At 39.0% G+C, this 21194-nt stretch overlaps 1 protein-coding gene across 1 annotated transcript in view; it reads right to left on the minus strand.

The window, feature by feature from the left end:
• The window catches only part of LMBRD1 (LMBR1 domain containing 1), a 117486-nt gene that overhangs the window by 9432 nt on the left and 86860 nt on the right, over positions 1-21194 (minus strand). The window contains exon 14 of the mRNA XM_024133001.3: positions 19546-19624. Within this exon, the coding sequence (XP_023988769.1) occupies positions 19546-19624 (79 nt within the window). The remainder of the gene's footprint in view (positions 1-19545; positions 19625-21194) is intronic.

Consider the following 21194-nt stretch of genomic DNA (forward strand, 5'->3'; position numbering starts at 1 on the left):
CCCGCATACCACAAAAAAAAAAAAAAAAAAAAAAAAAAAAAAAATTTTGCGATGTATTTCGCAAGCGTTCCAAGTGATTCCGACGCACACGAAACTTCGATAACCACTGCTTCAGAACAATTAGGCTAACAGCACTGTGAAGTGTGGATCAGAGTGGAGCACTAATTAAAAGGCTCAGCAATTCATCTGACATGTCATTTAGGTGAGATGTGAGGGTCACTATGGCAACAGGCTCTGCATCCCTTAGCAACTGATTAGCTGAAGAGAAAGTGAATGAAGATAACTGTGCATTGAAGAATGATGGTAGTAAAAGAAATAGTGAAGTCAGGACATACGGTCCAAGACCTTATCTAATAGTTTGTACTTCCCCAATAATTATTCATTTTAAACATTTTTATAAAAGCACATTACCAAAATAAGAAGGCTCTGTATATTATTTTCATATGGTTGATAAGTCTTATTTAGGACTACCCATAGATAAAGCTAACACGCTAACATCTTAATTTCACTTTCTTCCTTGACCCTGCACACCACACCTCAACTACACACGTGCTTTCAGCCATAAGGGAAACCTAAGGAAAAAATGTGCAGTAACCAATGGTAGACTGAGAAGTTATTAGGTTTCTTATTAGTTCTCAGTTTATGATGGAATACCAAGAACAAAACAAAGTCAAACAGGTTCAAAGGAAAAAAAAGGACAGCCTTGAAAGTTGCAAATAGATTTTAAAAGACAATTATTCTAGATATTATCAAATATAGAATATAAAATATTAAGCAATGTTTTCTAATTAAAACTCTAAAACCACAGACAGAACCCCTTTCTCTCTCATATGCTATACTCGACTCCTAAGCAAATCCCACTGGCTCTACCTTCAAAATCTATCCAGAATCTGACCACTTCCTGCCACTTCCACCACCACCATAAGCTCTGCCTTGGATTCCTGTAAAAGTTCTCTCAACTTGCCTTTGCCCTTGGTTTATTATGGTCTATCTCAGGGGCTGGTAAACTTTACCCCCAAAGGATACATTTAGACCGTTCCTTGTTTTTGTAAGTTTTGCTGGAACACGGCCACGGCACCCGTGACGTACCGTGTACTGCAGCTTCCGTGCTGCAGTGGCAGCGCTGAGCAGTGTGGACCCTACTGTAGGTCCCACGGAGTCTAAAATATTGACAATCCAGTCCTTTAGAGAAAAAGGTTGCCAGGCCCTGGTCTACATATCCCATCATCTGCTCACAACCTTCTAGACTTTGCATCTGAGCTAAAACCTGAAGTCCTTAACCTTGACGACTTGCCCTTCCTCTTCCTCTTCCAGTCCCCCTCCCCCGCCCCAACTCCTCACCTGATGTCACCTTGGTCTGCAGGGCTTCTCCCCAGGACTCTCACTTCCTGAAGGTCCCAGATGTCAGCTTCTCAGTAATGATTTCCTTTCTACTCTACTCTACTCAGCATTTCAAACCGTCCCTCCTTCTGTGCACCACTTACCCTCCTTTGGCACTTTATTTTTCTCCATAATGCTTACCGCCTGACATACTTATTTGTCTCCTTCTACTAAGTAAGCTCCATGGGGACAGGAATATTTGAGCTTTGTTCACTGTTGTGTCACTAGTACCTGGAATAGTGCCTGGCACATACTAGATATCAATATAAACATTTGTTACATGAAAAAGCAAGGAAATATAGATAAGAAAAACTCAATGATCATATGGAATCCTGGAAATTAAGACATTTATAAATTTATTTTAGAATTTCAAGACACACAGGCTTTGATTCTCAGTATTAGAAAAAATGATATGTCAATATCTTCCAAAGGTGTTCAAATTGCAAAGGCTGTTATTACTGTTGTATTCCTCAAATAAATAGGATAACTCTCTAAACAAGGCTATCAAAATTATCACAATTCTAGGTGACCTGACTTCTCCCCATCTTTAGACTAAATCTAACTGTCCTTAACTTTCCCATTCCCACCTCCAAATTTGCAGACTATAAGACAAAAAGACCATATAGTGTTTTTTTTAAAGGCCCCATGTGCTTGAGTCTGAGGGAAAGGATTACATATATTGTCCTGAAGTGAATCTTCTTGTTACAAAATTCCAGAAAGCGAAAATTAATTAGCTTCACTTAACATGGGGTAGGAGGTATTAAATTTAAAGTCCATATTCAAACCTGTCTTTTAAATCCACACAGAAAGAGTCTGGTACCATTTTCATTTCAAATTACATTTATGGACCACCCACTTGGGCACACAGCACCACAGGAGACGTTAACAAATACTGTCATCACAAAGCATCAGTGTCCCTTTTTAACCTCAGGCCATACAGCTAAGTTTCTAACGAAATCCCTTGATCAGCTTCATTTTCAGCCTCTTAAAATTGGCTTTCCTTAAAATGAGCTTTTTATTTATAACTGTATACCAAACATCAAATGTAAACTAGTGGAGCAACTCCTTTAATAAAACTAGTTTTAAACAGAAGTCTCTCCTGCAAAATACATTTTTCAATTTAAAAAAAATTTTTTTATTTTATTTTTTATTTTTATTTTTTAATTTTGCTTACAGGCAAAAAGTATTGGTAGGTAAAAAAAATCACCTGAATCTATTGTTAGTGATCATGTAAGTACTTGAGCACTACTGCTTAGTTACCTTGACTTATAAAATCTCCTGGAAGCTCAGAAGTTCAAGTAGAAAGAAATATTTCACATTCTGGGAAAAAGATGTTACCAAGAATCCGAGAATTACATTTTTTCAGGGAATTCCCTGGCGGTCTAGTGGTTAGGACTCCGTGCTTTCGCTGCTGAGAGTGCGGGTTCACTCCCTGGCTGGGGAACTAAGATCCCACAAAGCCGTGCAGCATGGCCAAAAGAAAAAAAAATACATTTTTTCAAAGTCTCAGTAACTACCCTCCCCACTGCTACCTTTCAACAAACTGGAAGGAAAAAAAGTCTTCTCTATTATCAATAGCTACTGGGCAGACGCATGCCACTATCTGGTCTCTCACTGTTTTCATCCTTTAAAAGGCTTAACGGTGTTTTTTCTTTAGTTACAGAATAAAAGCTATTTATCAACAACAACAAAAAACAGTGAATATTTATTTCTTTATTCCACATCTTGTTTCCTGGAGGTACAGCCCGACTTTTTAATATATATTATATATTTTATATATATATACACACACACACACACACACACACATTTTTTTCTTACTGAAGTAGAGTTGATTTACAAAGTTGTGTTAATTACTGCTGTACAGCAAAGTGATTCAGTTAAGCATATATATATACATTCTTTTCTTACATTCTTTTCCATTATGGTTTATCACAGGATACTGAATGCAGTTCCCTGTGCTGTACAGTAGGACCTTGTTGTTTAGCCATCCTGTGTATAATAGTTTGCAGCTGCTCACCCCAAACTCCCGCTCCATCCCTCCCCCACCCCCCTCCCCTTGGCAACCACAGGTCTGTTCTCTAGTCTGTGAGTCTGTTTCTGTTTCATAGATAAGTTCACTTGTGTCATATTTTAGATTCCACATATGAGTGATATCATATGGTATTTGTCTTGCTATTTCTGACTTATCTTCACATAGTGTGATAATCTCTAGGTCCATCCATGTTGGTGCAAATGGCATTATTTCATTCTCTTTTATGGCTGAGGAGTATGCCATTGTATATATGTACCACATCTTCTTTATCCATTCATCTGTCGGTGGACATTTAGATTGTTTCCATGTCTTGGCTATTGTACACAGTGCTGCTATGAACATAGGGGTGCATGTATCTTTCTAAATTATAGTTTTATCTGAATATATGCCCAGGAGTGGGATTGCTGGATCATATGGTAATTCTATTTTTAGTTTTCTGAGGAACCTCCACACTGTTCTCCATAGTGGCTGCACCAGTTTACATTTCCACCAACAGTGTAGGAGGGTTCCCTTTCCTCCACATGCCCTCCAGCATTTGTTATTTGTAGACTTTTTAATGATGGTCATTCTGACCTGTGTTAGGTAGAACTTCCTTGTAGTTTTGATTTGCATTTCTCTAGTAATTAGCAACATCGAGCATCTTTTCATGGCCTGTATGTCTTCTTTGGAGAAATGTGTTTAGGTCTTCTGCCCATTTTTCAATTGGGTTGTTTTTTGTTGTTGTTGAATTGTATGAGCTGTTTGTGTATGTTGGAAAATAATCCCTTGTTGGTCACATCATTTGCAAATATTTTCTCCCATTCTGTAGGCTATCTTTTCATTTTGTCTACGGTTTCCTTTGCTGAGCAAAAGCTTGTTAAGTTTGATTAGGTCCCATTTGTTTATTTTTGTTTTTATTTCTACTGCCTTAGGAGACTGACCTAAGAAAACACTGGTACAATTTAGGCCAGAGAATGTTTTGCCTATGATCTCTTCTAGCAGTTATATGGTGTGTCTTTTGTTCAAGTATTTAAGCCATTTTGAGATTTTGTGTGACGTGAGGGAATGTTCTAACTTCACTGATTTACATGCAGCTGTCCAGCTTTCCCAACACCACTTGCTGAACAGACTGTCTTTTCTCCATTGTATGTTCCTGCTGAAGATTAACTGATCGTAGGTGTGGTGGGTTTATTTCTGGGCTCTCTATTCTGCTCCATTTATCCATATTCTGTTTTTGCGCCAATACCACGCCATTTTGATTACTGTAGCTTTGTAGTATTGTCTGAAGTCTGGGAGGGTTACACCTCCTGCTTTGTTCTTTCTCTTCAGGATTGCTTTGGCAATTCTGGGTCTTTTATGGTTCCATATAATTTTTAGGATTATTTGTTTTAGTTATGTGAAAAATGTCATGGGTAATTTGATAGGGATTGCATTAAATCTGTAGATTTCTTTGGGTAGTATGTCCATTTTAACATTATTAATTCTGCCAATCCAAGAGCATGGGATATCTTTCCACTTCTTTGAATCATCTTCAGTTTCCTTTATTAATGTTTTATGGTTTTCAACACATTAAGTCTTTCACCTCCTTGGTCAGGTCTTCCTAAGTATTTTATTTTTGGGGATGTGATTTTTAAGCTATTTTTTTTTACATTCCCTTTCTGATATTTCATCGTTAGTGTAAAGAAATGCAACCTATTTCTGTATATTAATATTGTATCCTGCCACCTTGCTAAATGCATTTGTCAGTTCTAGTTGTTTTTGTGTGGAGTCTCTAGGGTTTTCTAAGTATAGTATCGTGTCATCTGCATATAATGACAACTTTACCTCTTACCTACCAATGTGGATAACTTTTATTTATTTTTCTTGTCTGACTGCTGTGGCTAGGACTTCCAATACTATGTTGAATAGAAGAGGTGACAGTGGGCATACCAGTCTTGTGCCAGATTTTAGTGGGAAGGCTTTCAGCTTTTCACTGTTGAGCATTATTTTGGCTGTGAGTTTTGTCATAAATAGTTTTTATTAGGTTGAGATATGTTCCCTCTATACCCACTTTGGTAAGAGTTTTTATCATGAATGGATGTTGAATTTCTTTTCCTGCATCTACTGAGATGTTCATGTAGTTTCATCTTTTGTTTATGTGGTGTATCACATTGATTGATGTAAGTACGCTGAACCATCCCTGTGAACTTGCAGCCTGACTTCTACACTGTTTATGCACAAAAGCATAAAACATTAGATAATATATACATTCTTCCACCTGTCATCAAAAATATGGTGAATATTTTTCTGTCAAAACATATAAAGCTGTATCATTACATTGTATGTAACGTTATTCCAAGTATCCTCATTGATGGGTAAATACCCAAGTTGTTTCCTTTTGTTTGCTATTTTTTTATTTAACCTTGGTGGGATGTGGAAACTGGTTAGTATTGGAGGAGCAAGAAAATGCAAATATGAATTCAAGATTTCCTTCTGAATAAACAGTTTAGGGCACACAAAAGGCAGAGGACAACTCCTGCTACCCTATGAGATGAGGGTGACAGGTGGAAACTAAGTGGAAGAGGGAAGGAAAGGAGTTCAACCTTGGAATTGAGGTTTGAGGGGTCGGCAGGACATGCATTTTGGTATAGATAAACCAGATAGTGGTTAGAAGATAGGAATGGAAATCTAAGATTCTGAATTTATTGATTAAATTATTAATACCCCTTAAATTATCCAGAATAACTGGGCTTATTTATTGTCAACTGTCAAGTCTCCGAGACATGACTCAGAAAACCTCATTGATCGAGTAAAGCTACATTTATTAGACTAACTGCAGTGAGGGAGATCAAGGAGGGCAAAGGCAAACGGTATTTATAAGGTTTAAGGGGCTGGGTTGGACCACTTTAATCAAGGTCTTAGACACTGTGGGAAACGGGCTAGAATTGGGCTACGTTTATGACATAGGTTTTGGGTTGGTGGACTCAGTGAAATGAGAAATCCCGAAGCAAGTCTTCCTGGGCAATTCATCTTGGTAAGTAAGCTATTGGAGTTGTTCCACAGTAGGAATTGTCAACCATTTGTGTTTGTCCTCGGTGGTACTTAACTGGTACTTAACGCAGGGGCAGGGAAATGCGTCTGTGCCCAGAACTGTTGAGCATTAGCAACACGATGTTGGTGTCAGTTCCCCACATCTTCTGGGATTAAAAAGCTTTTAAAACTTACAGAGCAGCATTTGGGAATGGTTTAAACTTTAGTCTACTATGAACTGTTAACAAGAGAGTGCCCTGGAATGGATAAGATCCTAGAGTTGGAGTACGTATGGAAAACATCCAGAAAGAAGGCACTAGGTTTCTGACACTATCATAAGAAGTGACTTTGACTAGAAAATCCTCCTGTTTCACTCACAGCTTCCTGAGCAAATGCTTAACATAAGAAAGTGTAAAAATTGCTCTATCTTTAAAAATAGGTGAGAAATTTATAGAAATATCTTAAATTGTTTAAGTAAGTTGGATTATATAACCAAACATAGAATACCATCTCTGCATTTAAATTGGTGGGTTATTTAAATATATGAAAAAATTCTTCAAGTTTTCAAGTATTATGTGCCCTTAGAGGTTTAATTTCTGAAGAGTTTTTATTATGTTCTTTGTGGATTTAAACTGTCCTTTTGCAGAGCCTCAAAAGGAATAGATTCTGTAAACCTAGTCAAAGAATGACTCATTTTCCACAGCTTAATATTCCTATAATTAAACCAAGGTTTATTTGATGTTAGAAATTTATACCAGAAATGACAGGAAAATGTGAGAGACAAATTATTTTGTAGCAGATTCAAATCTAAAAGTAAACACAAAAGATCAACTCACTTGCACAAGGTATACTTTTTAATCTAAATTGCTTAGGGAATTACCAGATAGCATACACTGTATTCACTAATTCTTATGTTCAAAATATGTTCTGTCATTTTGTGGGGCAAAATTCATCATGTTGAACCACTGGGCATATCAATTTAAATTTTTTGGAATTTATGAAAAATAATATATAGAAGTGTAAATTTTTAAAAGGATATAAGTAATGTATAATTATATAAATAATGTAATTATAATACCCCCCCAAATGGTAATTAGAAGTGGTTATCTTTAGTAATTCTGTATCGTGGCCTGCATTTGGCATTTGGTACTGTCAGTTTTTAAAATAGTAGCCATCTGGTGGTGTACAGTGGTTCTCATGTGTTTTTTTCCCTCCCTTTTATCAGAAAACACTTACGTTTTCTGAACCATATATCATGTGATTTAACCTCTTAACAACAGAGCACTTTCTATTTTTTTTTATTTTTTATTTTTTTTGTGGTACGCAGGCCTCTCACTGCTGCGGCCTCTCCCGTTGCGGAGCACAGGCTCCGGACGCGCAGGCCCAGCGGCCACGGCTCACGGGCCCAGCCGCTCCGCCGCACGTGGGATCCTCCCGGACCGGGGCACGAGCCCGTGTCCCCTGCATCGGCAGGCAGACTCTCAACCACTGCGCCACCAGGGAAGCCCCAGAGCACTTTTTAATAGCTGGATGTTCTCTTACATAACCAGAGAACAGCTATTAAATTTAGGAATTTTAATAATGATTCTATTTTTTTAAACGTGCTCTACAGTCTATTCTTCGACATGTCATTTATCCCAGTGTATTTTTCACAGTGCATTTACCCTCTAGTGCAAGATCCAATCCAGGACCACGTATTACACTGCGTTCTGGTGTCCGCTGACTACCCTGAATCTGTGAGTTCCTCAGCCTCTGGTCTTTGACAACACTGACAGTTCTAAAGCACACAGCCAGTATACCATGTTTATCAGTTGTCAGTCTGGGTTTGTCTCCTGTTTCCTCGGGATCCGATTCTTGTTCCCCGTTCTTCCCAGGGTGTCACATCCTGAGGCACAGGCTGCGCTGCCCCTGGATGATGTTAATTTTGTTCACCCAGTACGGCGTGTGCCCATTTTCCTCTGAGATGTGCTATGACACCCACTACTTTTCCTCTTACAGCTAACAAACGGTAGGTGGAGACGCCTCATTGTGGTTTTAATCTGCAGTTTTCTACACAGAGTTGAATTTCAATTACTGTATCTTCATTTTTAAACACTGTATTTGGTTCATTTACAAATCTGCTAGGGTTTCATTCATTCTTTTTTAATACTTTGTTGTTCCCTGCCGATATTTTGATCTGGTCTTATTCCTTTCATCACAGTTAGCTGTTCCATAATCGGTGTTGGTAACTCCAATATCAGGGCTTTGCAAGTCTCTTTCTGCTGTCTGCTATTTCTTCTAGCTCTCTTACACGGTGTTTTGATTCCTTGTGTGCTTGTATATTTGACTCTGATGTCTTCACTTGCACTCCTTTGTGGGAATTCCGGGAAGCCAAGAATTATGGTACTTTCCGCTAGGGAGGATTAAATTTACTTGCACCATGTGCCTACCGCACTGCCAGAAATTTCAATGAAACAAATTCACTCTGGTGATGTGCATTTGGCCTGCAAAGAGCTAGTCTGCGGCTACAATTTCTTAGCAATGTGATTCCTTCCTTCCTGTTCTGGACACTAAGGCCAACTTTGTTTTCGGTTTTCTGCAAGTGATATGTTTAACTTTACTTGTGGTTCACCCTCACACGATGGTGCCATCCTTGGGAGAGGGAGGGGCTTAGCTTTGTAAGAGGCTGCATTTCCTATGAGACGCCAACCACTCACGTGGGCCCTAGACCTGCATTGTCGAATATAACGGCCACTGGTAACATGGCTGAGACTGAAACTAGGGAACTGAATTTCTAATTGTATTTAATTTTAATTAATTTAATTTAAACTAAAAACTGAAGCAGTGTAAAATACTCTTTCATTAAACAACTTCAGTGCTTTGGTAGAACTATACTTCACTTTAACCAATAAACATTCTCATTTAGATAATGAAAATTTAGTGTTTGAATTAAGATGTTCCTTAAATATAAAATACACACCAGGTTTTGAGGACTTAGTATGAAAAAAGATATAATGTATGACACAGAGAAGGCTCTTGGACACCTCCCTTGTTTACCTGGGACGAAGCCAGACAGCAGCCCTCTATACTCTGTCTCTCCTTCGCGAAAGATCTGCTAAGCTGTTTGTCCCCACTGATCAATCAGAACAAGAGGCTTGTTGATTTGACCTGAGTAACCTTTGGTTCGATTTCCCTCCCTCGCCAGACCCCCAAAGGGCCTCTTTCTGCCCTACCCTCAGCCTGAGCCAGCAGACAGCCCTCCCTAAGCCAGCCCTCCTGGCTGACCTCAGGAAAAACATCCCATGTCAGCCCACTCTTACAGCTGGTTCCTTCTAGCCTTGCTTACTCCTCCCTAGAAGAGAAAAGCCCTCTCGTGCCTGGCCTCTGAAACGCCTGCAAATATCTCACGGTCAGCTCCTCTTTTTGCAGCATCCCCTCTTCCTACTGTAATAATCTGTTTAAATATGTCTCTCCTTTTGATTGCTTGAAATGGTTGATCACTCTTCCCTTGGCTTACAGGAAACTACCGTCACCTAATCTTCCTTCTTCTTAGTTCTCCATTGCTGGTTGCTCTTCTTTCAACGGGACCGCCACAGAGCTCCACCCTCGCACCTCTTCTCTGTTTGAGTTCACCCTCTAGGTGATCTCACATCCAACTTCACAGCTTTCCTTCCCACCTGCCCCAGCCAACCCGGCATAAACTTCTCCAGATCTCCAGACCCAACTCAACTGCCAACTCAAGATCTGTACTTGGATGTTCAACAAAGGACTCAACCCAAAATACTCAAACCAGAACCCCATGTTCTCCCTCACTGCACGAATGAGGGAAACAGATCTGTGGAATTAAGAATATACTCACTTGCAAAAAGAGTCAAGAGGCATTAGCCAAACAGCAAGCTCCTGAATGTACTTCTGTATGGTATCATATTAAAAATTAGATTCATATACAACTTTCAGCAATATCCTCATGCTTTCAGTCCACGTGCCACTTATATGTGGGATTTTTTAAGGCTGTTTAGAAAGCATGGTAAAAATCCCAAACAAAAAACAAATTCAGAAAGGAATTTTCTTCATAGTTAAATCTTTTCACTTAATTCTCTAATACTTCAGCCCATACTACCCTAACTGAAATTGCATTCTCAAAGGTTTAAGATTGGCTAGTTGGTAAATATCTCTCTGAAGCATCCACACGAATGATCTCTGCACACAGCAGTACCTTGGATCCTGTAATGCTTTAGTATTCTGTTCATCTCTCATTGTCCAGACCCATGTTTCCTTCTCAAATAACCTAGGTTTAAGCTCTTTGACCTCTGATTTTCTTTTATATCGTCTGTGACTTTGATTTCCTCGTGACTTCAAATGACTGCCTCCATTATACTAAAAAAGCAGTAACACCCTTTTGTTTTTAAAATTAAAGGACAGATGATGCAAACAAAACACAAAAATGTGAAATGTAGAAAAAAAGAGACTTGGAATCCAGACACTTGCATTATAGTCCCAAGTCTCATACTATCAACTTTCAACTTATCTCTTAGGGCCTTAGTATCTGTATCTGCAAAAAAGGGGTATTAAACCAGTTAGATGGATGGCCTCACTAAAGTTCCCTTTTTTTGCTTTAACATTCTAGTTTATATTTTAAAAATTGTTTACAACTTAAGTGTCTCTTTGTAGCCTGTATTTCCATTTCTATACTTCTAATACAGAAAATGAGGGGGAAAAGATTCTCTATCTCTGACATAGTATCTTAGATAAAAGTTTGCAGAAGGATAGGTACTTGAGGTTCTGAGAAAACAAGTCAACCTGCTTTTATCATTGACAAAAGCAAAACAGCTTGGTAAACACGTTTTATTTATAGAGAATGTATTTTGAGTCACTCCTTGATAATGGGCTTGTTTACTCCAGAACTTAGTGTTCAGCTACTTTCTAAAGTAAGGTATCAGTGCACATTTTACTTTATTAATTTTCCTCTAACATTATCTTCAGTTATTCAAAATAATTCTTACTTTTCCCTTTGTACTTAATATATATAATTTTAACCCTGCTTTAGCTCTTTAATTTTAAATCAGTATTTTGTAATTCACGTAGTTTAAAGTTTAACACATCAGTTTCTATTTTAGCATCATCAGCTAACTTGAGTCATCTTAACCATTTGTCCTAGTAAAATTATATCCTAAAGCTAAAATCTAAAGCCATAGATCGTTCGATGATTTTTTAAGGCTGGCTATATATATTAACAAATATACTTAACCAGAATAATCCACAAAAATCCAGTTTGATTTATACAGATCATCCCATTTCCGGTTGCTTTAATGTCCAAATAAGACAACACAAGTTTACGCCAAGGAAAGATAAAGTAATTAAATAGGATGGCAGAAATAAGACTTTGGGTTCATAGATTTTTAAAAATGATCATTTGGAAATATATTATCTTGCTTCATCCCTCACTGTACTCCCCAAATATTCAATGCTCCTGCCACAATTTATTTTTTCTGTAAGATGCCAAGAAGATTTGTTTTTATGCCTTGTTAATGCAGGTTCCTTCTCTGCTTGGAATAGCCTCCAGTTTTTTTTGTTTGTTCATTTGGATTTAACTTATGCTTTGGGGCCCAGTTAAAAAGTTACACTGCAGAGAAAACCATTAGCCCCTTTTGCCTTCCCATAACATTTTGTCTGTAATTTCATTATAGCTTGCTATTTACTTTTCTATTACAATTATTTATTTTCATATCCAAATCCATTAGGCTGTTTGCTTTCCAAAGGCAGGGACTGCGGTATATGTGTCTCCTCTGATGCTTTCTCTCCTTCCCAGAATCTACCCCAGCACTCTATTCTGTTTGTCCACAAAGGGACACTGATCATTCATCTTCCTATTTGGGCTCAAATATTTCTGTGTATTTATGTTACTCTTCATAATTCTGTGTCTGTTTTAACTATTTTATTCACACTAACATATAAATTGTCTGCGTATTAATGCTTATTTGATTAAGCAGCAATTAAAGAACGTGAAACTAAGAATGTAAATAAAAGTCCTTTTGTCATATTAGCATATACAATTTAAAACTTGATTTCTAATTTGTTCAGCTGACTCACTTTGAACTTATAAACGATGCATTACCTGTAAGGGTAAATTAAGTAATATTGTTGTTTTAAGGTAACTCTGTGAACACAGTATGACAGGCATTCTTTATAAATCTGCTAAATCATCCTATTCTTTAAGGGATCATTTTAAACACAAAAAACCTTAACTATTTTTAGATGACTCTCAAACATTATAACATTTAATAAATGCCAGACCACCTCATATATGAATGCAATATTACTTAAGAAAAACAAGTCTATAAAATGCACCTAATAATGGTGAGAGATCAATATATGTATTTTTAGAAATCACTGCCTTAACATCTTTCTAGGGAGATTACCTTTCCTCAAAAATAATTTTAATTATAACACTCTAAATTGTAATTTTTGTTTCATAATCTAAAAATCATTCTCCAAAATTCTGTTACTTGCAAAAGGTACATAACGAAGGTGACATCAAGTACCTCATGGGGTATTTCTATTACAGTATTATCTACTCTAGTCAGTGTGCCCACTAAAATGTCACAAGTAATAGTATTGCGTTTCTCCTCTGCATGCTGACGTTTCCGAGTGTGCAGTAAATGGACTCTGTCACCACACTTAACACCCTATCCCCACCCGTATGCGTCAAATCTCATGTTCTAACCTGCTCCTTCATCTTTCTCCACCATTTCGAAAAAATTTTAACATTTAAAACTCAATAATTTTCATCTCCTTATATATGAATTAGAAGGATTAATATTTTCTTTATGAGCAGCAGTCCCCAAAGCCATCTTAATTTTGAATCTGGGGGAGGACAGTTCTCTTAGAGTCCCTCATCATTTTTATGTAAAGTATTCTCTTAAAAACTCTACCGTGCCACCCCAAATTCAATGGTCATATTTCTACCATCCTCTTTCAAGTATGCACAGGCAAATTTGACATTCAGAGATTAGCTGGAGAACCAAAAAAATACCGGGAAGAATAAAGCCATAAACCTAAAGGGTATGTTTTTGTACTGCAAAGTAACATTTCAAAGAATAAGTCAACTAAAATGTTTTACAAAAATATTCGACAGTTCAAAGGAGGTCAATTTAACCAGTGGTCCCCAACCTTTTTGGCACCAAGGACCGGTTTCGTGGAAGACAATTTTTCCATGGGCTGGTCGGGGGATGGTTTGGGGATGATTCAAGCGCATTACATTTGTTGTGCACTTTATTGCTATCATTACACTGTAATATATAATGAAATAATTCTACAACGCACCATAATGCAGAATCAGTGGGAGCCCTGAGCTTGTTTTCCTGCAACTAGATGGTCCCATCTGGGGCTGACGGGAGACAGTGACACCCGACGTGTGTAGCTATGTCCAGTCTACTCCGTGATCTCGTTTTGGTTGCTGTCACTGCAGAAAACCCTGCTTCACAAAGATGGGATGTTGGAAATGGAAGCAAGCTTTTCAGTGTTTTTGTGGCAAGCTCAGGATATTCCGCCTTGACTTTAATCCAGAATGTATGGAGATTTGAAGTTGTCTCAAACATACTTTTAAGGCCACCGTCATCTGCGATCTCAAGCAGTTGATCCCCTTCTGGCACGGGCAAAGTCGATTCACCTGGCTTATTCACAAATGGGTCATGGATCCATCCCTTCCCAGCTCAGGGGTCTTTTGTGGTTGGGAAGTAATGCTCAAACTCTTTTGAAAGCTGAGATAGGTGATCAGGCACCAGTTGGGAGAAAGAAGGCCCTGGCGCAGTCTTTCAAAACCTCTGCTAATGTTTGAAACATGTCAAAAATCCCAATGTTCGCTCATCATCCCCATAATTCCAGCTTGGCTTTGAATGCAGCCACTTTACCTGCAGACTTGAACACAGTTGTCGTTCTCCCCTGAAGTGACAGATTGAGTTCATTGAGCAGGCTGAATATATGTCACACAAGTAAGCAAGTTTTGCGACCCATTCTGTGTCACTGAAATGTGCTGCCAGTGGTGACTGTTTTTCTAAAAGAAATCTCTGGAGAGGCTCTCGTAACTCATGAACTCTGGCCAGTGATCTACCTTTAGAAAGCCATCTCACTTCTGTGTATCAGAGAAGATGTGTGTGCTCTGCGTCCATCACCTCACAGAGCTGCGTGAACAGACGTGAGTTAAGGGCATGTACTTTAATGTGGTTGATAACTTTAATCACATCCCGCAAAACGTTGTTAAGTTCAGGTGACATTTTTGGGCCAGCCAGCATTTCTCTATGGATGACACAGTGTGTGGACTCACATTCAGAAGCGACCTCTTTGACCCAAGGAGCGAAACCAGAAAGCCATCCAGTCATGGCAGCCACTCCATCCATGCATATACACCGACACAAAATGACCAATTCAGTTTTCCTGATACGTAATCATTCAAAGACTTGAAGAGCTCTGCAGCTGTGGTGTTGGTTGGTAACAAAAAATGCACATAACATATTCTCATGCACACCCTCCTGAAAAATATATCACACAAAAACAAGCATTGCTGCCTTGTTGTCAACAGCAGTAGACTCGTCAACCTGGATTGCATACCATGGTGACTCATTAATCCTCTCTAACAATTGTGCCTCAATAGCCTCTGCTATTTCATCAATTCGTCTAGTTATGGTGCTAGCCAAAAGAGAAACATGTGTCACCTTTTGAACTGCAGCTTCTCCTAAAAGTTCATGACAAATGGCCTTAGCAGCTGGCAGGATCGACTCTTCACCCAATATAAAGGGCTTCTTAGCTTCAGCAATGCAGTTAGCCACTAAGAATGATGCTCTCAGTGCAGACACATTTGATGAAGTGGTGGCCTTCGATAATTGCTTTTCTTCGTGTTCATGTTTTTTCCTTTTGAAAAACTCCAAAGGCTTGTTTTTTAATGCAGGGTGCTTGGTCTCCATGTGGCAAAGCAGTTTTGAAGGTTCCATGGCTTTGTTGGATAGCCAGTCACCACATATTATACAAAGCGGGCTTGGAGAATGTGAATCACCTGTTGCAATGAACCCGTAACTTAAGTAGGACTCTTGGTATTTTCTTTTAAATGCAGCTTTCTTTTTGTTGGCAGTCTTAAGAGTCCTCTGTCTCATCACTGGGTCTCTCCCCTTTTTCAAAGAAGCTCTCCAGCGACGTCTGTTTTTTACTCATTGTGCCTAGGGTTATCTTGTGGGCTTACCAAAAACTGTGACTGAGACAAGGACGCAGTGCAGGAAAGAGGCATGGATGGAAGTGGTAAATAAAATAATGGGCAGGCCAGGCACAGACTAAAATAAGTGTCGGATTCCAACTTAAAGCCTGCCACCAGATGCAGCTTGTCACTTGCCACTCACTGGTAAGGTTTTGATATGAGTCTGCAAGCAGTTGATTTATAATGGTCCCTGTGCAGTCAAACCTCTCTGCTAATGATCATCTGTATTTGCAGCCGCTCCCCAGCACTAGCATCAGCGACTCAGCTCCACCTCAGATCACCAGGCGTTAGATTCCCACAAGGAGCGTGCGACCTAGATCGCTCACATGCACAGTTCACAGTAGGGTTCGCGCTCCTATGAGGATCTAATGCCGCTGCTGGTCTGACAGGAGGCGGAGCTCAGGCGGTAATGCGAGCGATGCGGAGCGGCTGTAAATACAGACGAAGCTTCGCTCCACTTGCCTGCCACTCACCTCCTGCTGTGTGCCCGGTTACTAACAGGCCACGAACCAATACCAGTCTGTGGCCTGGGGGCTAGGGACCCCTGATTTAAGCCACTATAAATTAGACTGAAAAAGAAAAATACCGAATGTGATTCATAAAAAAGTTATGGCCAAGGGTATGATTTAACTAAACTTACTGATCTATAACGTAAAAATTCACTCAGTTCAGCAATATAAGGGCATTTTAAAGCCCTTTACCAGTGCAACTTAATTTTGAAATTTCGATGTTTTTCTGCTAAGGTTTCAATACTACTATAAGAATTTAAGAAACAGAACCTATTTTAGATCTTCAAGATCAGTGCCCTCTTAAAAAAAATTACAAATCAACTCAACAGTAATTTTTCATTCTACTTTCACTGAGCTAAAAATGACAACCCAAAGCATTTCAACTATCAACCCTACTGTGACGTGTGTATGTACATTTCAAAGTAAAAACCCTGGGACTAAACTCATTACAAAAGTAGAGCCGGAAAATCAAGCCACATTTATTTATAATAGAAACCTGTAATAGAATCTAAAGAAAAAATGGTTCTGATGAACCTAGGGGCAGGACAGGAATAAAGACGCAGACGTAGAGAATGGACTTGAGGACACCGGGAGGGGGAAGGGTAAGCTGGGACGAAGTGAGAGAGTGGCATGGACATAAATACACCACCAAACGTAAAATAGCTAGCTAGTGGGAAGCAGCCGCATGGCACAGGGAGATCAGCTCGGTGCTTTGTGACCACCTGGAGGGGTGGGATAGGGAGGGTGGGAGGGAGACGCAAGAGGGAGGAGATATGGGGATATATGTATACATATAGCTGATTCACTTTGTTGTAGAGCGGAAACTAACACACCATTGTAAGGCAATTATACTCCAATAAAGATGTTTAAAAAAAAAAAATAAAGAAACCTTTTCCTATTATTTCTTCTTCAGGTCTGTTTTCCCATCTCATCTCTTGATTTATTCTTTTCTCCCAGCTTTAGTCTCTTCCCTTCTTTCCCTTACACCCTGGACTCTGCGGCAGGTCTCATTCTCTCACTCTTAGCTTGTCCTTGGCTTACCATTCTACTTCAGTCCTTCAACCCACCTTCCCAGACAGCCTAGGCAATGATGGAGAACGGTACCAGCTGTAGAGATTTGCTCAACAAAGATACAGAAAGATAACTTCATCCCTGGCCCTTGACATGCTCATCTATCACTAACTTATCTTCAGTCAGGTCCTTTTTCTCTTCACCGGTCAAAACTTTTGCCGCTTTCTTCAGTTCTGTGCCCAGTGGCCCACACGGTTCTCAGCAGACGGCTGAACTTAAACTTCACGGCAAAATGAGACAATCATGTAGAACTTCCCGTTCACCCTAAGAAATTACTACTGAGTCCATATTGTTGCTTCCTTCCTTGCTCTAGAGAAAGAGGTATCCCTCCTTCTATCTAAAGCGTTCAGTCTCTGATGTTCTAAATACCATCTCCTCCAGAACTGGATGGTACTGGCCCATCATTCATCCTTTCTGATATTTTTCTTCAACTATTCCTGCTCCATTAATTCCATTCCAGCATCCCTGAAGTCTCTCCTCATTTAAAAAGAAAAAAACAAAGATTCTCCCCTGACCCCGCACGCCTGCTCTAGTTTCCATCCAATCCCTCTCAATTGCCACAAATAATTTCTGTGAAGAATATAAACTCAGTCACGGCTTTATATCGCTTTTTATTCACTGCACTTGGCTTTTGCCTCCACCGCCTCTGTGCAGTCCCCTTCCCCACCCCTGCTTCACCCGCCTGCCCCTGGGTAGCCATCCTCCTCCGAGCTCCGGTCTCCACACTCCACACTCTACCTTCTGAGTTCATTATGTAAATATCCAAGTGCCCAAGAAATCTCCGCCTCAAGGTCTGTGAGACATCTCAAGTCAACTAATCATTTCTTACATTTCTTCTGTAATCTTAGTATCCATTTTTAACTCAGCTTGCTGATACCAAAATCTACCCCCTTCCTCAGTAAGTGGAGGGCCATTCTAGAATATTCTGTGGCCTTGCCACTGCTTCAGACCCAAGCAAGCAGAAATGCTCTTGCTTCTCTCTTCATCTCACACCCTCCAGACCGTTTACTCCAGGCTCTCACCATCTCTCCTGCATGACTGCACACAGCCCCTGCCAGCAGCCTCTCCCAGCCAATTTCTACGCTCTGCTCTCAACTTTTCCAACCCGTTCTCTCTGTTATAATAAAGTTACTGAAAACAAACTAGACCACAGTTTCAACTTCCTTGCTTAGAACTCTTCCAAGGCCTTCCGGGGCTTGAGTCCTAACTCTGCAATCCCATTTTCTCCCTCCCTCTAACCCACACCCCTCCAGAATTAAAACAACAAAACAATAACAGTGCTTTACATTCGCTGGAACACAAAACTTTACAGTTTAAGCGAATGACGTTTGAGCATTTTGTTCCTCTGCCTAGAACAGCCTCCCCTTGATGCACGTACCAGGTAAATTCTTCATTCACCTTGAGAGGCAGCTCTGCTCTCCCTTTTCTGAAGCTGTGCTTTCTGAAGACCACCACCCCACAGTGATCTCCACGTAGAGCTCCTTACTTTTTCCACTGGGCCACCCTGGACTCTGTACCTATTCCTGTTACTCTACCACATTCCAGAGGTGACCCTGGTAAAAAAACTCCAAATTTATCTTTTCCATAACAGTACCCATGAATGATTTATCAAGAAATATACTATATTTGACATATTATTTTACCCTGAAATAAAAGCATTTTGAAGACAAAAGTAGAAAAAATTTTTTGCGAATCCTGAAAGAATCAATTTAGAATCCTTAATCAGGACAGCATACTATAATATTCAAAAGGAAAAAAACCCTCATCTCAGCACACAGAAAACAGAAAAAAAAAAAGATTGTCTCAAAATTCACAGAGGTTAAGAGCACAGGATCTCAGAGCTTTTGTCAGAATACACACGGAATACTTAGCACAGTGTCTGAAACACAATTACATGTTCTTAATAGTTAATCGCTGTCGTCATTAACATTATTATTATTAACTAAAGTAACTAGAGTTGGATGGATCAAAAGTTGTTCTAGGTCATAGGTACTTTTGGTCTCAGTCCTAAAAATTGCAGATACCACCAAAACTCTCCCGAAATTTTTAAGAACGATGAAAAAAGACATTTAGAATGTTTCTCAATATACTAGCACACGTGATAAATAATAACTACGTTTTGTTCTTCAAAAGTAACTACTTTGTAATGACACTTTCCCTAATGGAAGTCATTAAATTACCAAGATATTCTACTGAAGAGACCAGGGTCTTCTTGCTAGAAGTTCCTTTGTCACCACATATTAAAACAAATGCATCAAATGATTAAGACACCAAAATGCAAGACACATCTTTTCTTACAGAGCTATAAATTCTAAGATGGGTGATAAAAGCTACTTTACCTTCAGGGGCATCTGCATCACATCTCTTTGGCACAGGAAGGGTTGAATTGCCTTTATGGGCATCATAAGTTATATTGCTCTGAAAGATGAAAATAGAGTTAAAATATAAATAGTATATTAATAAATATATCCCGATTAAAAAGTATTCACTTTATGAACTATATACTGTTTTCTATTAAACTACATCTAGCTAATATTCTAAAAGGTAAATTACATAAAATTGCAACTAGAAGAAAAAGATTTAGGGTAAATTTAACATTGGGGCTTTCCTACAACAATCTTTAGGCCCTGTGTTGAACAACAGAGCTTCTGCCCAGAGAAACAGCCTACTTATTTTTCCACTGTGGAACAAGAAAAGAATAGCATTCATCCATGCAAAAGTATGACGTTATTTCATTCATTCATAGAAGAATGTTTTATAAGCATGACCTAGTGAACCAGGTGCAGGAGATAAGGCGAGAAGAGAATAAAAGGTATAAGAAATGAAAAAAATGACTAAGGTGAACTTCTAGCACTGTTTCCCAAACTTGTGTCATTCGTTACCTCCATTATGATCGTGCCTTATCTTTGATCCACTGGCACTGTTACTTAATATTTTTCAATGAACTAACTTTTTGATCGTTAGCAATATTATGGATGGTATTAAGGGTCTGATGTGCTTACTAGATTTTGTTTGTTTGTTCCTAATTACATATTAGAGTAAAGAAAGAATGGAGGAAGTACAGGATAAAGGAGTGACCCGGGCAGACTGGATTAATAATGAAAAACTCCATTAAAGTAAGGCTTGAACTGGGCCCTGAAACACAGATTTGATTTGACTTGTTAGAAGGTAGAGCAAGAGACATTTTAGGAAAAGGAAACTAAACAGAGGCTGAATTAGATATGGACAAAATATTTTAAGCTGTCAAAATATTCAAACTAGCTCTCCAGGTACAACTAGGAATCACAGCTGGCTTTGGAAAGATCAACACCAAGGAATCATTGTAACAGGTAAGAGGATCCCTGTCATGTTAAGAGAAAGCATAGTTACGTACAAATAAAATAGATATAAAGTCTCTCCTATGGGATTCATGGTACCAATGAGCAGACATAATTTTCTGCACACCAAAACTTTTGGGGGAGCCATATTAATAAACTTACTTAAAATATTATTTTAGAGTAAATATTAGGAGTTTTAGCAAAGCGCTGAGATACAGCTCAGTAGCTTGGCACCATGGGATCCATTTAAGGAACTACTGTAATGAAATTCAGTGTTATTTTTATTTTTTATTATTTTATTTTATTTTATTTATTTTTTTTGCGGTACGCAGGCCTCTCAGTTTGTGGCCTCTCCCATTGTGGAGCACAGGCTCCGGACGCACAAGCTCAGCGGCCATGGCTCAAGGGCCCAGCCGCTCCACGGCATGTGGGATCTTCCCAGACCGGGGCACGAACCCATGTCTCCTGTATCGGCAGGCGGACTCTCAACCACTGCGCCACCAGGGAAGCCCTCAGTGTTATTTTTAAAAAGAACTTGTATGAAACAAATATAAACATGCTGAAAAATGGAATAAAAAACTAGTTTTAGCAATATTGAGTTTAACCTGATGAGCTAATATTTTATGTTAGCTTTCACAAATTAGAATTTGATTTTAGATTTCACTATGTTT

This window comes from Physeter macrocephalus, chromosome 10, assembly GCF_002837175.3.
Source record: "Physeter macrocephalus isolate SW-GA chromosome 10, ASM283717v5, whole genome shotgun sequence".
Taxonomy (NCBI): domain Eukaryota; kingdom Metazoa; phylum Chordata; class Mammalia; order Artiodactyla; family Physeteridae; genus Physeter; species Physeter macrocephalus.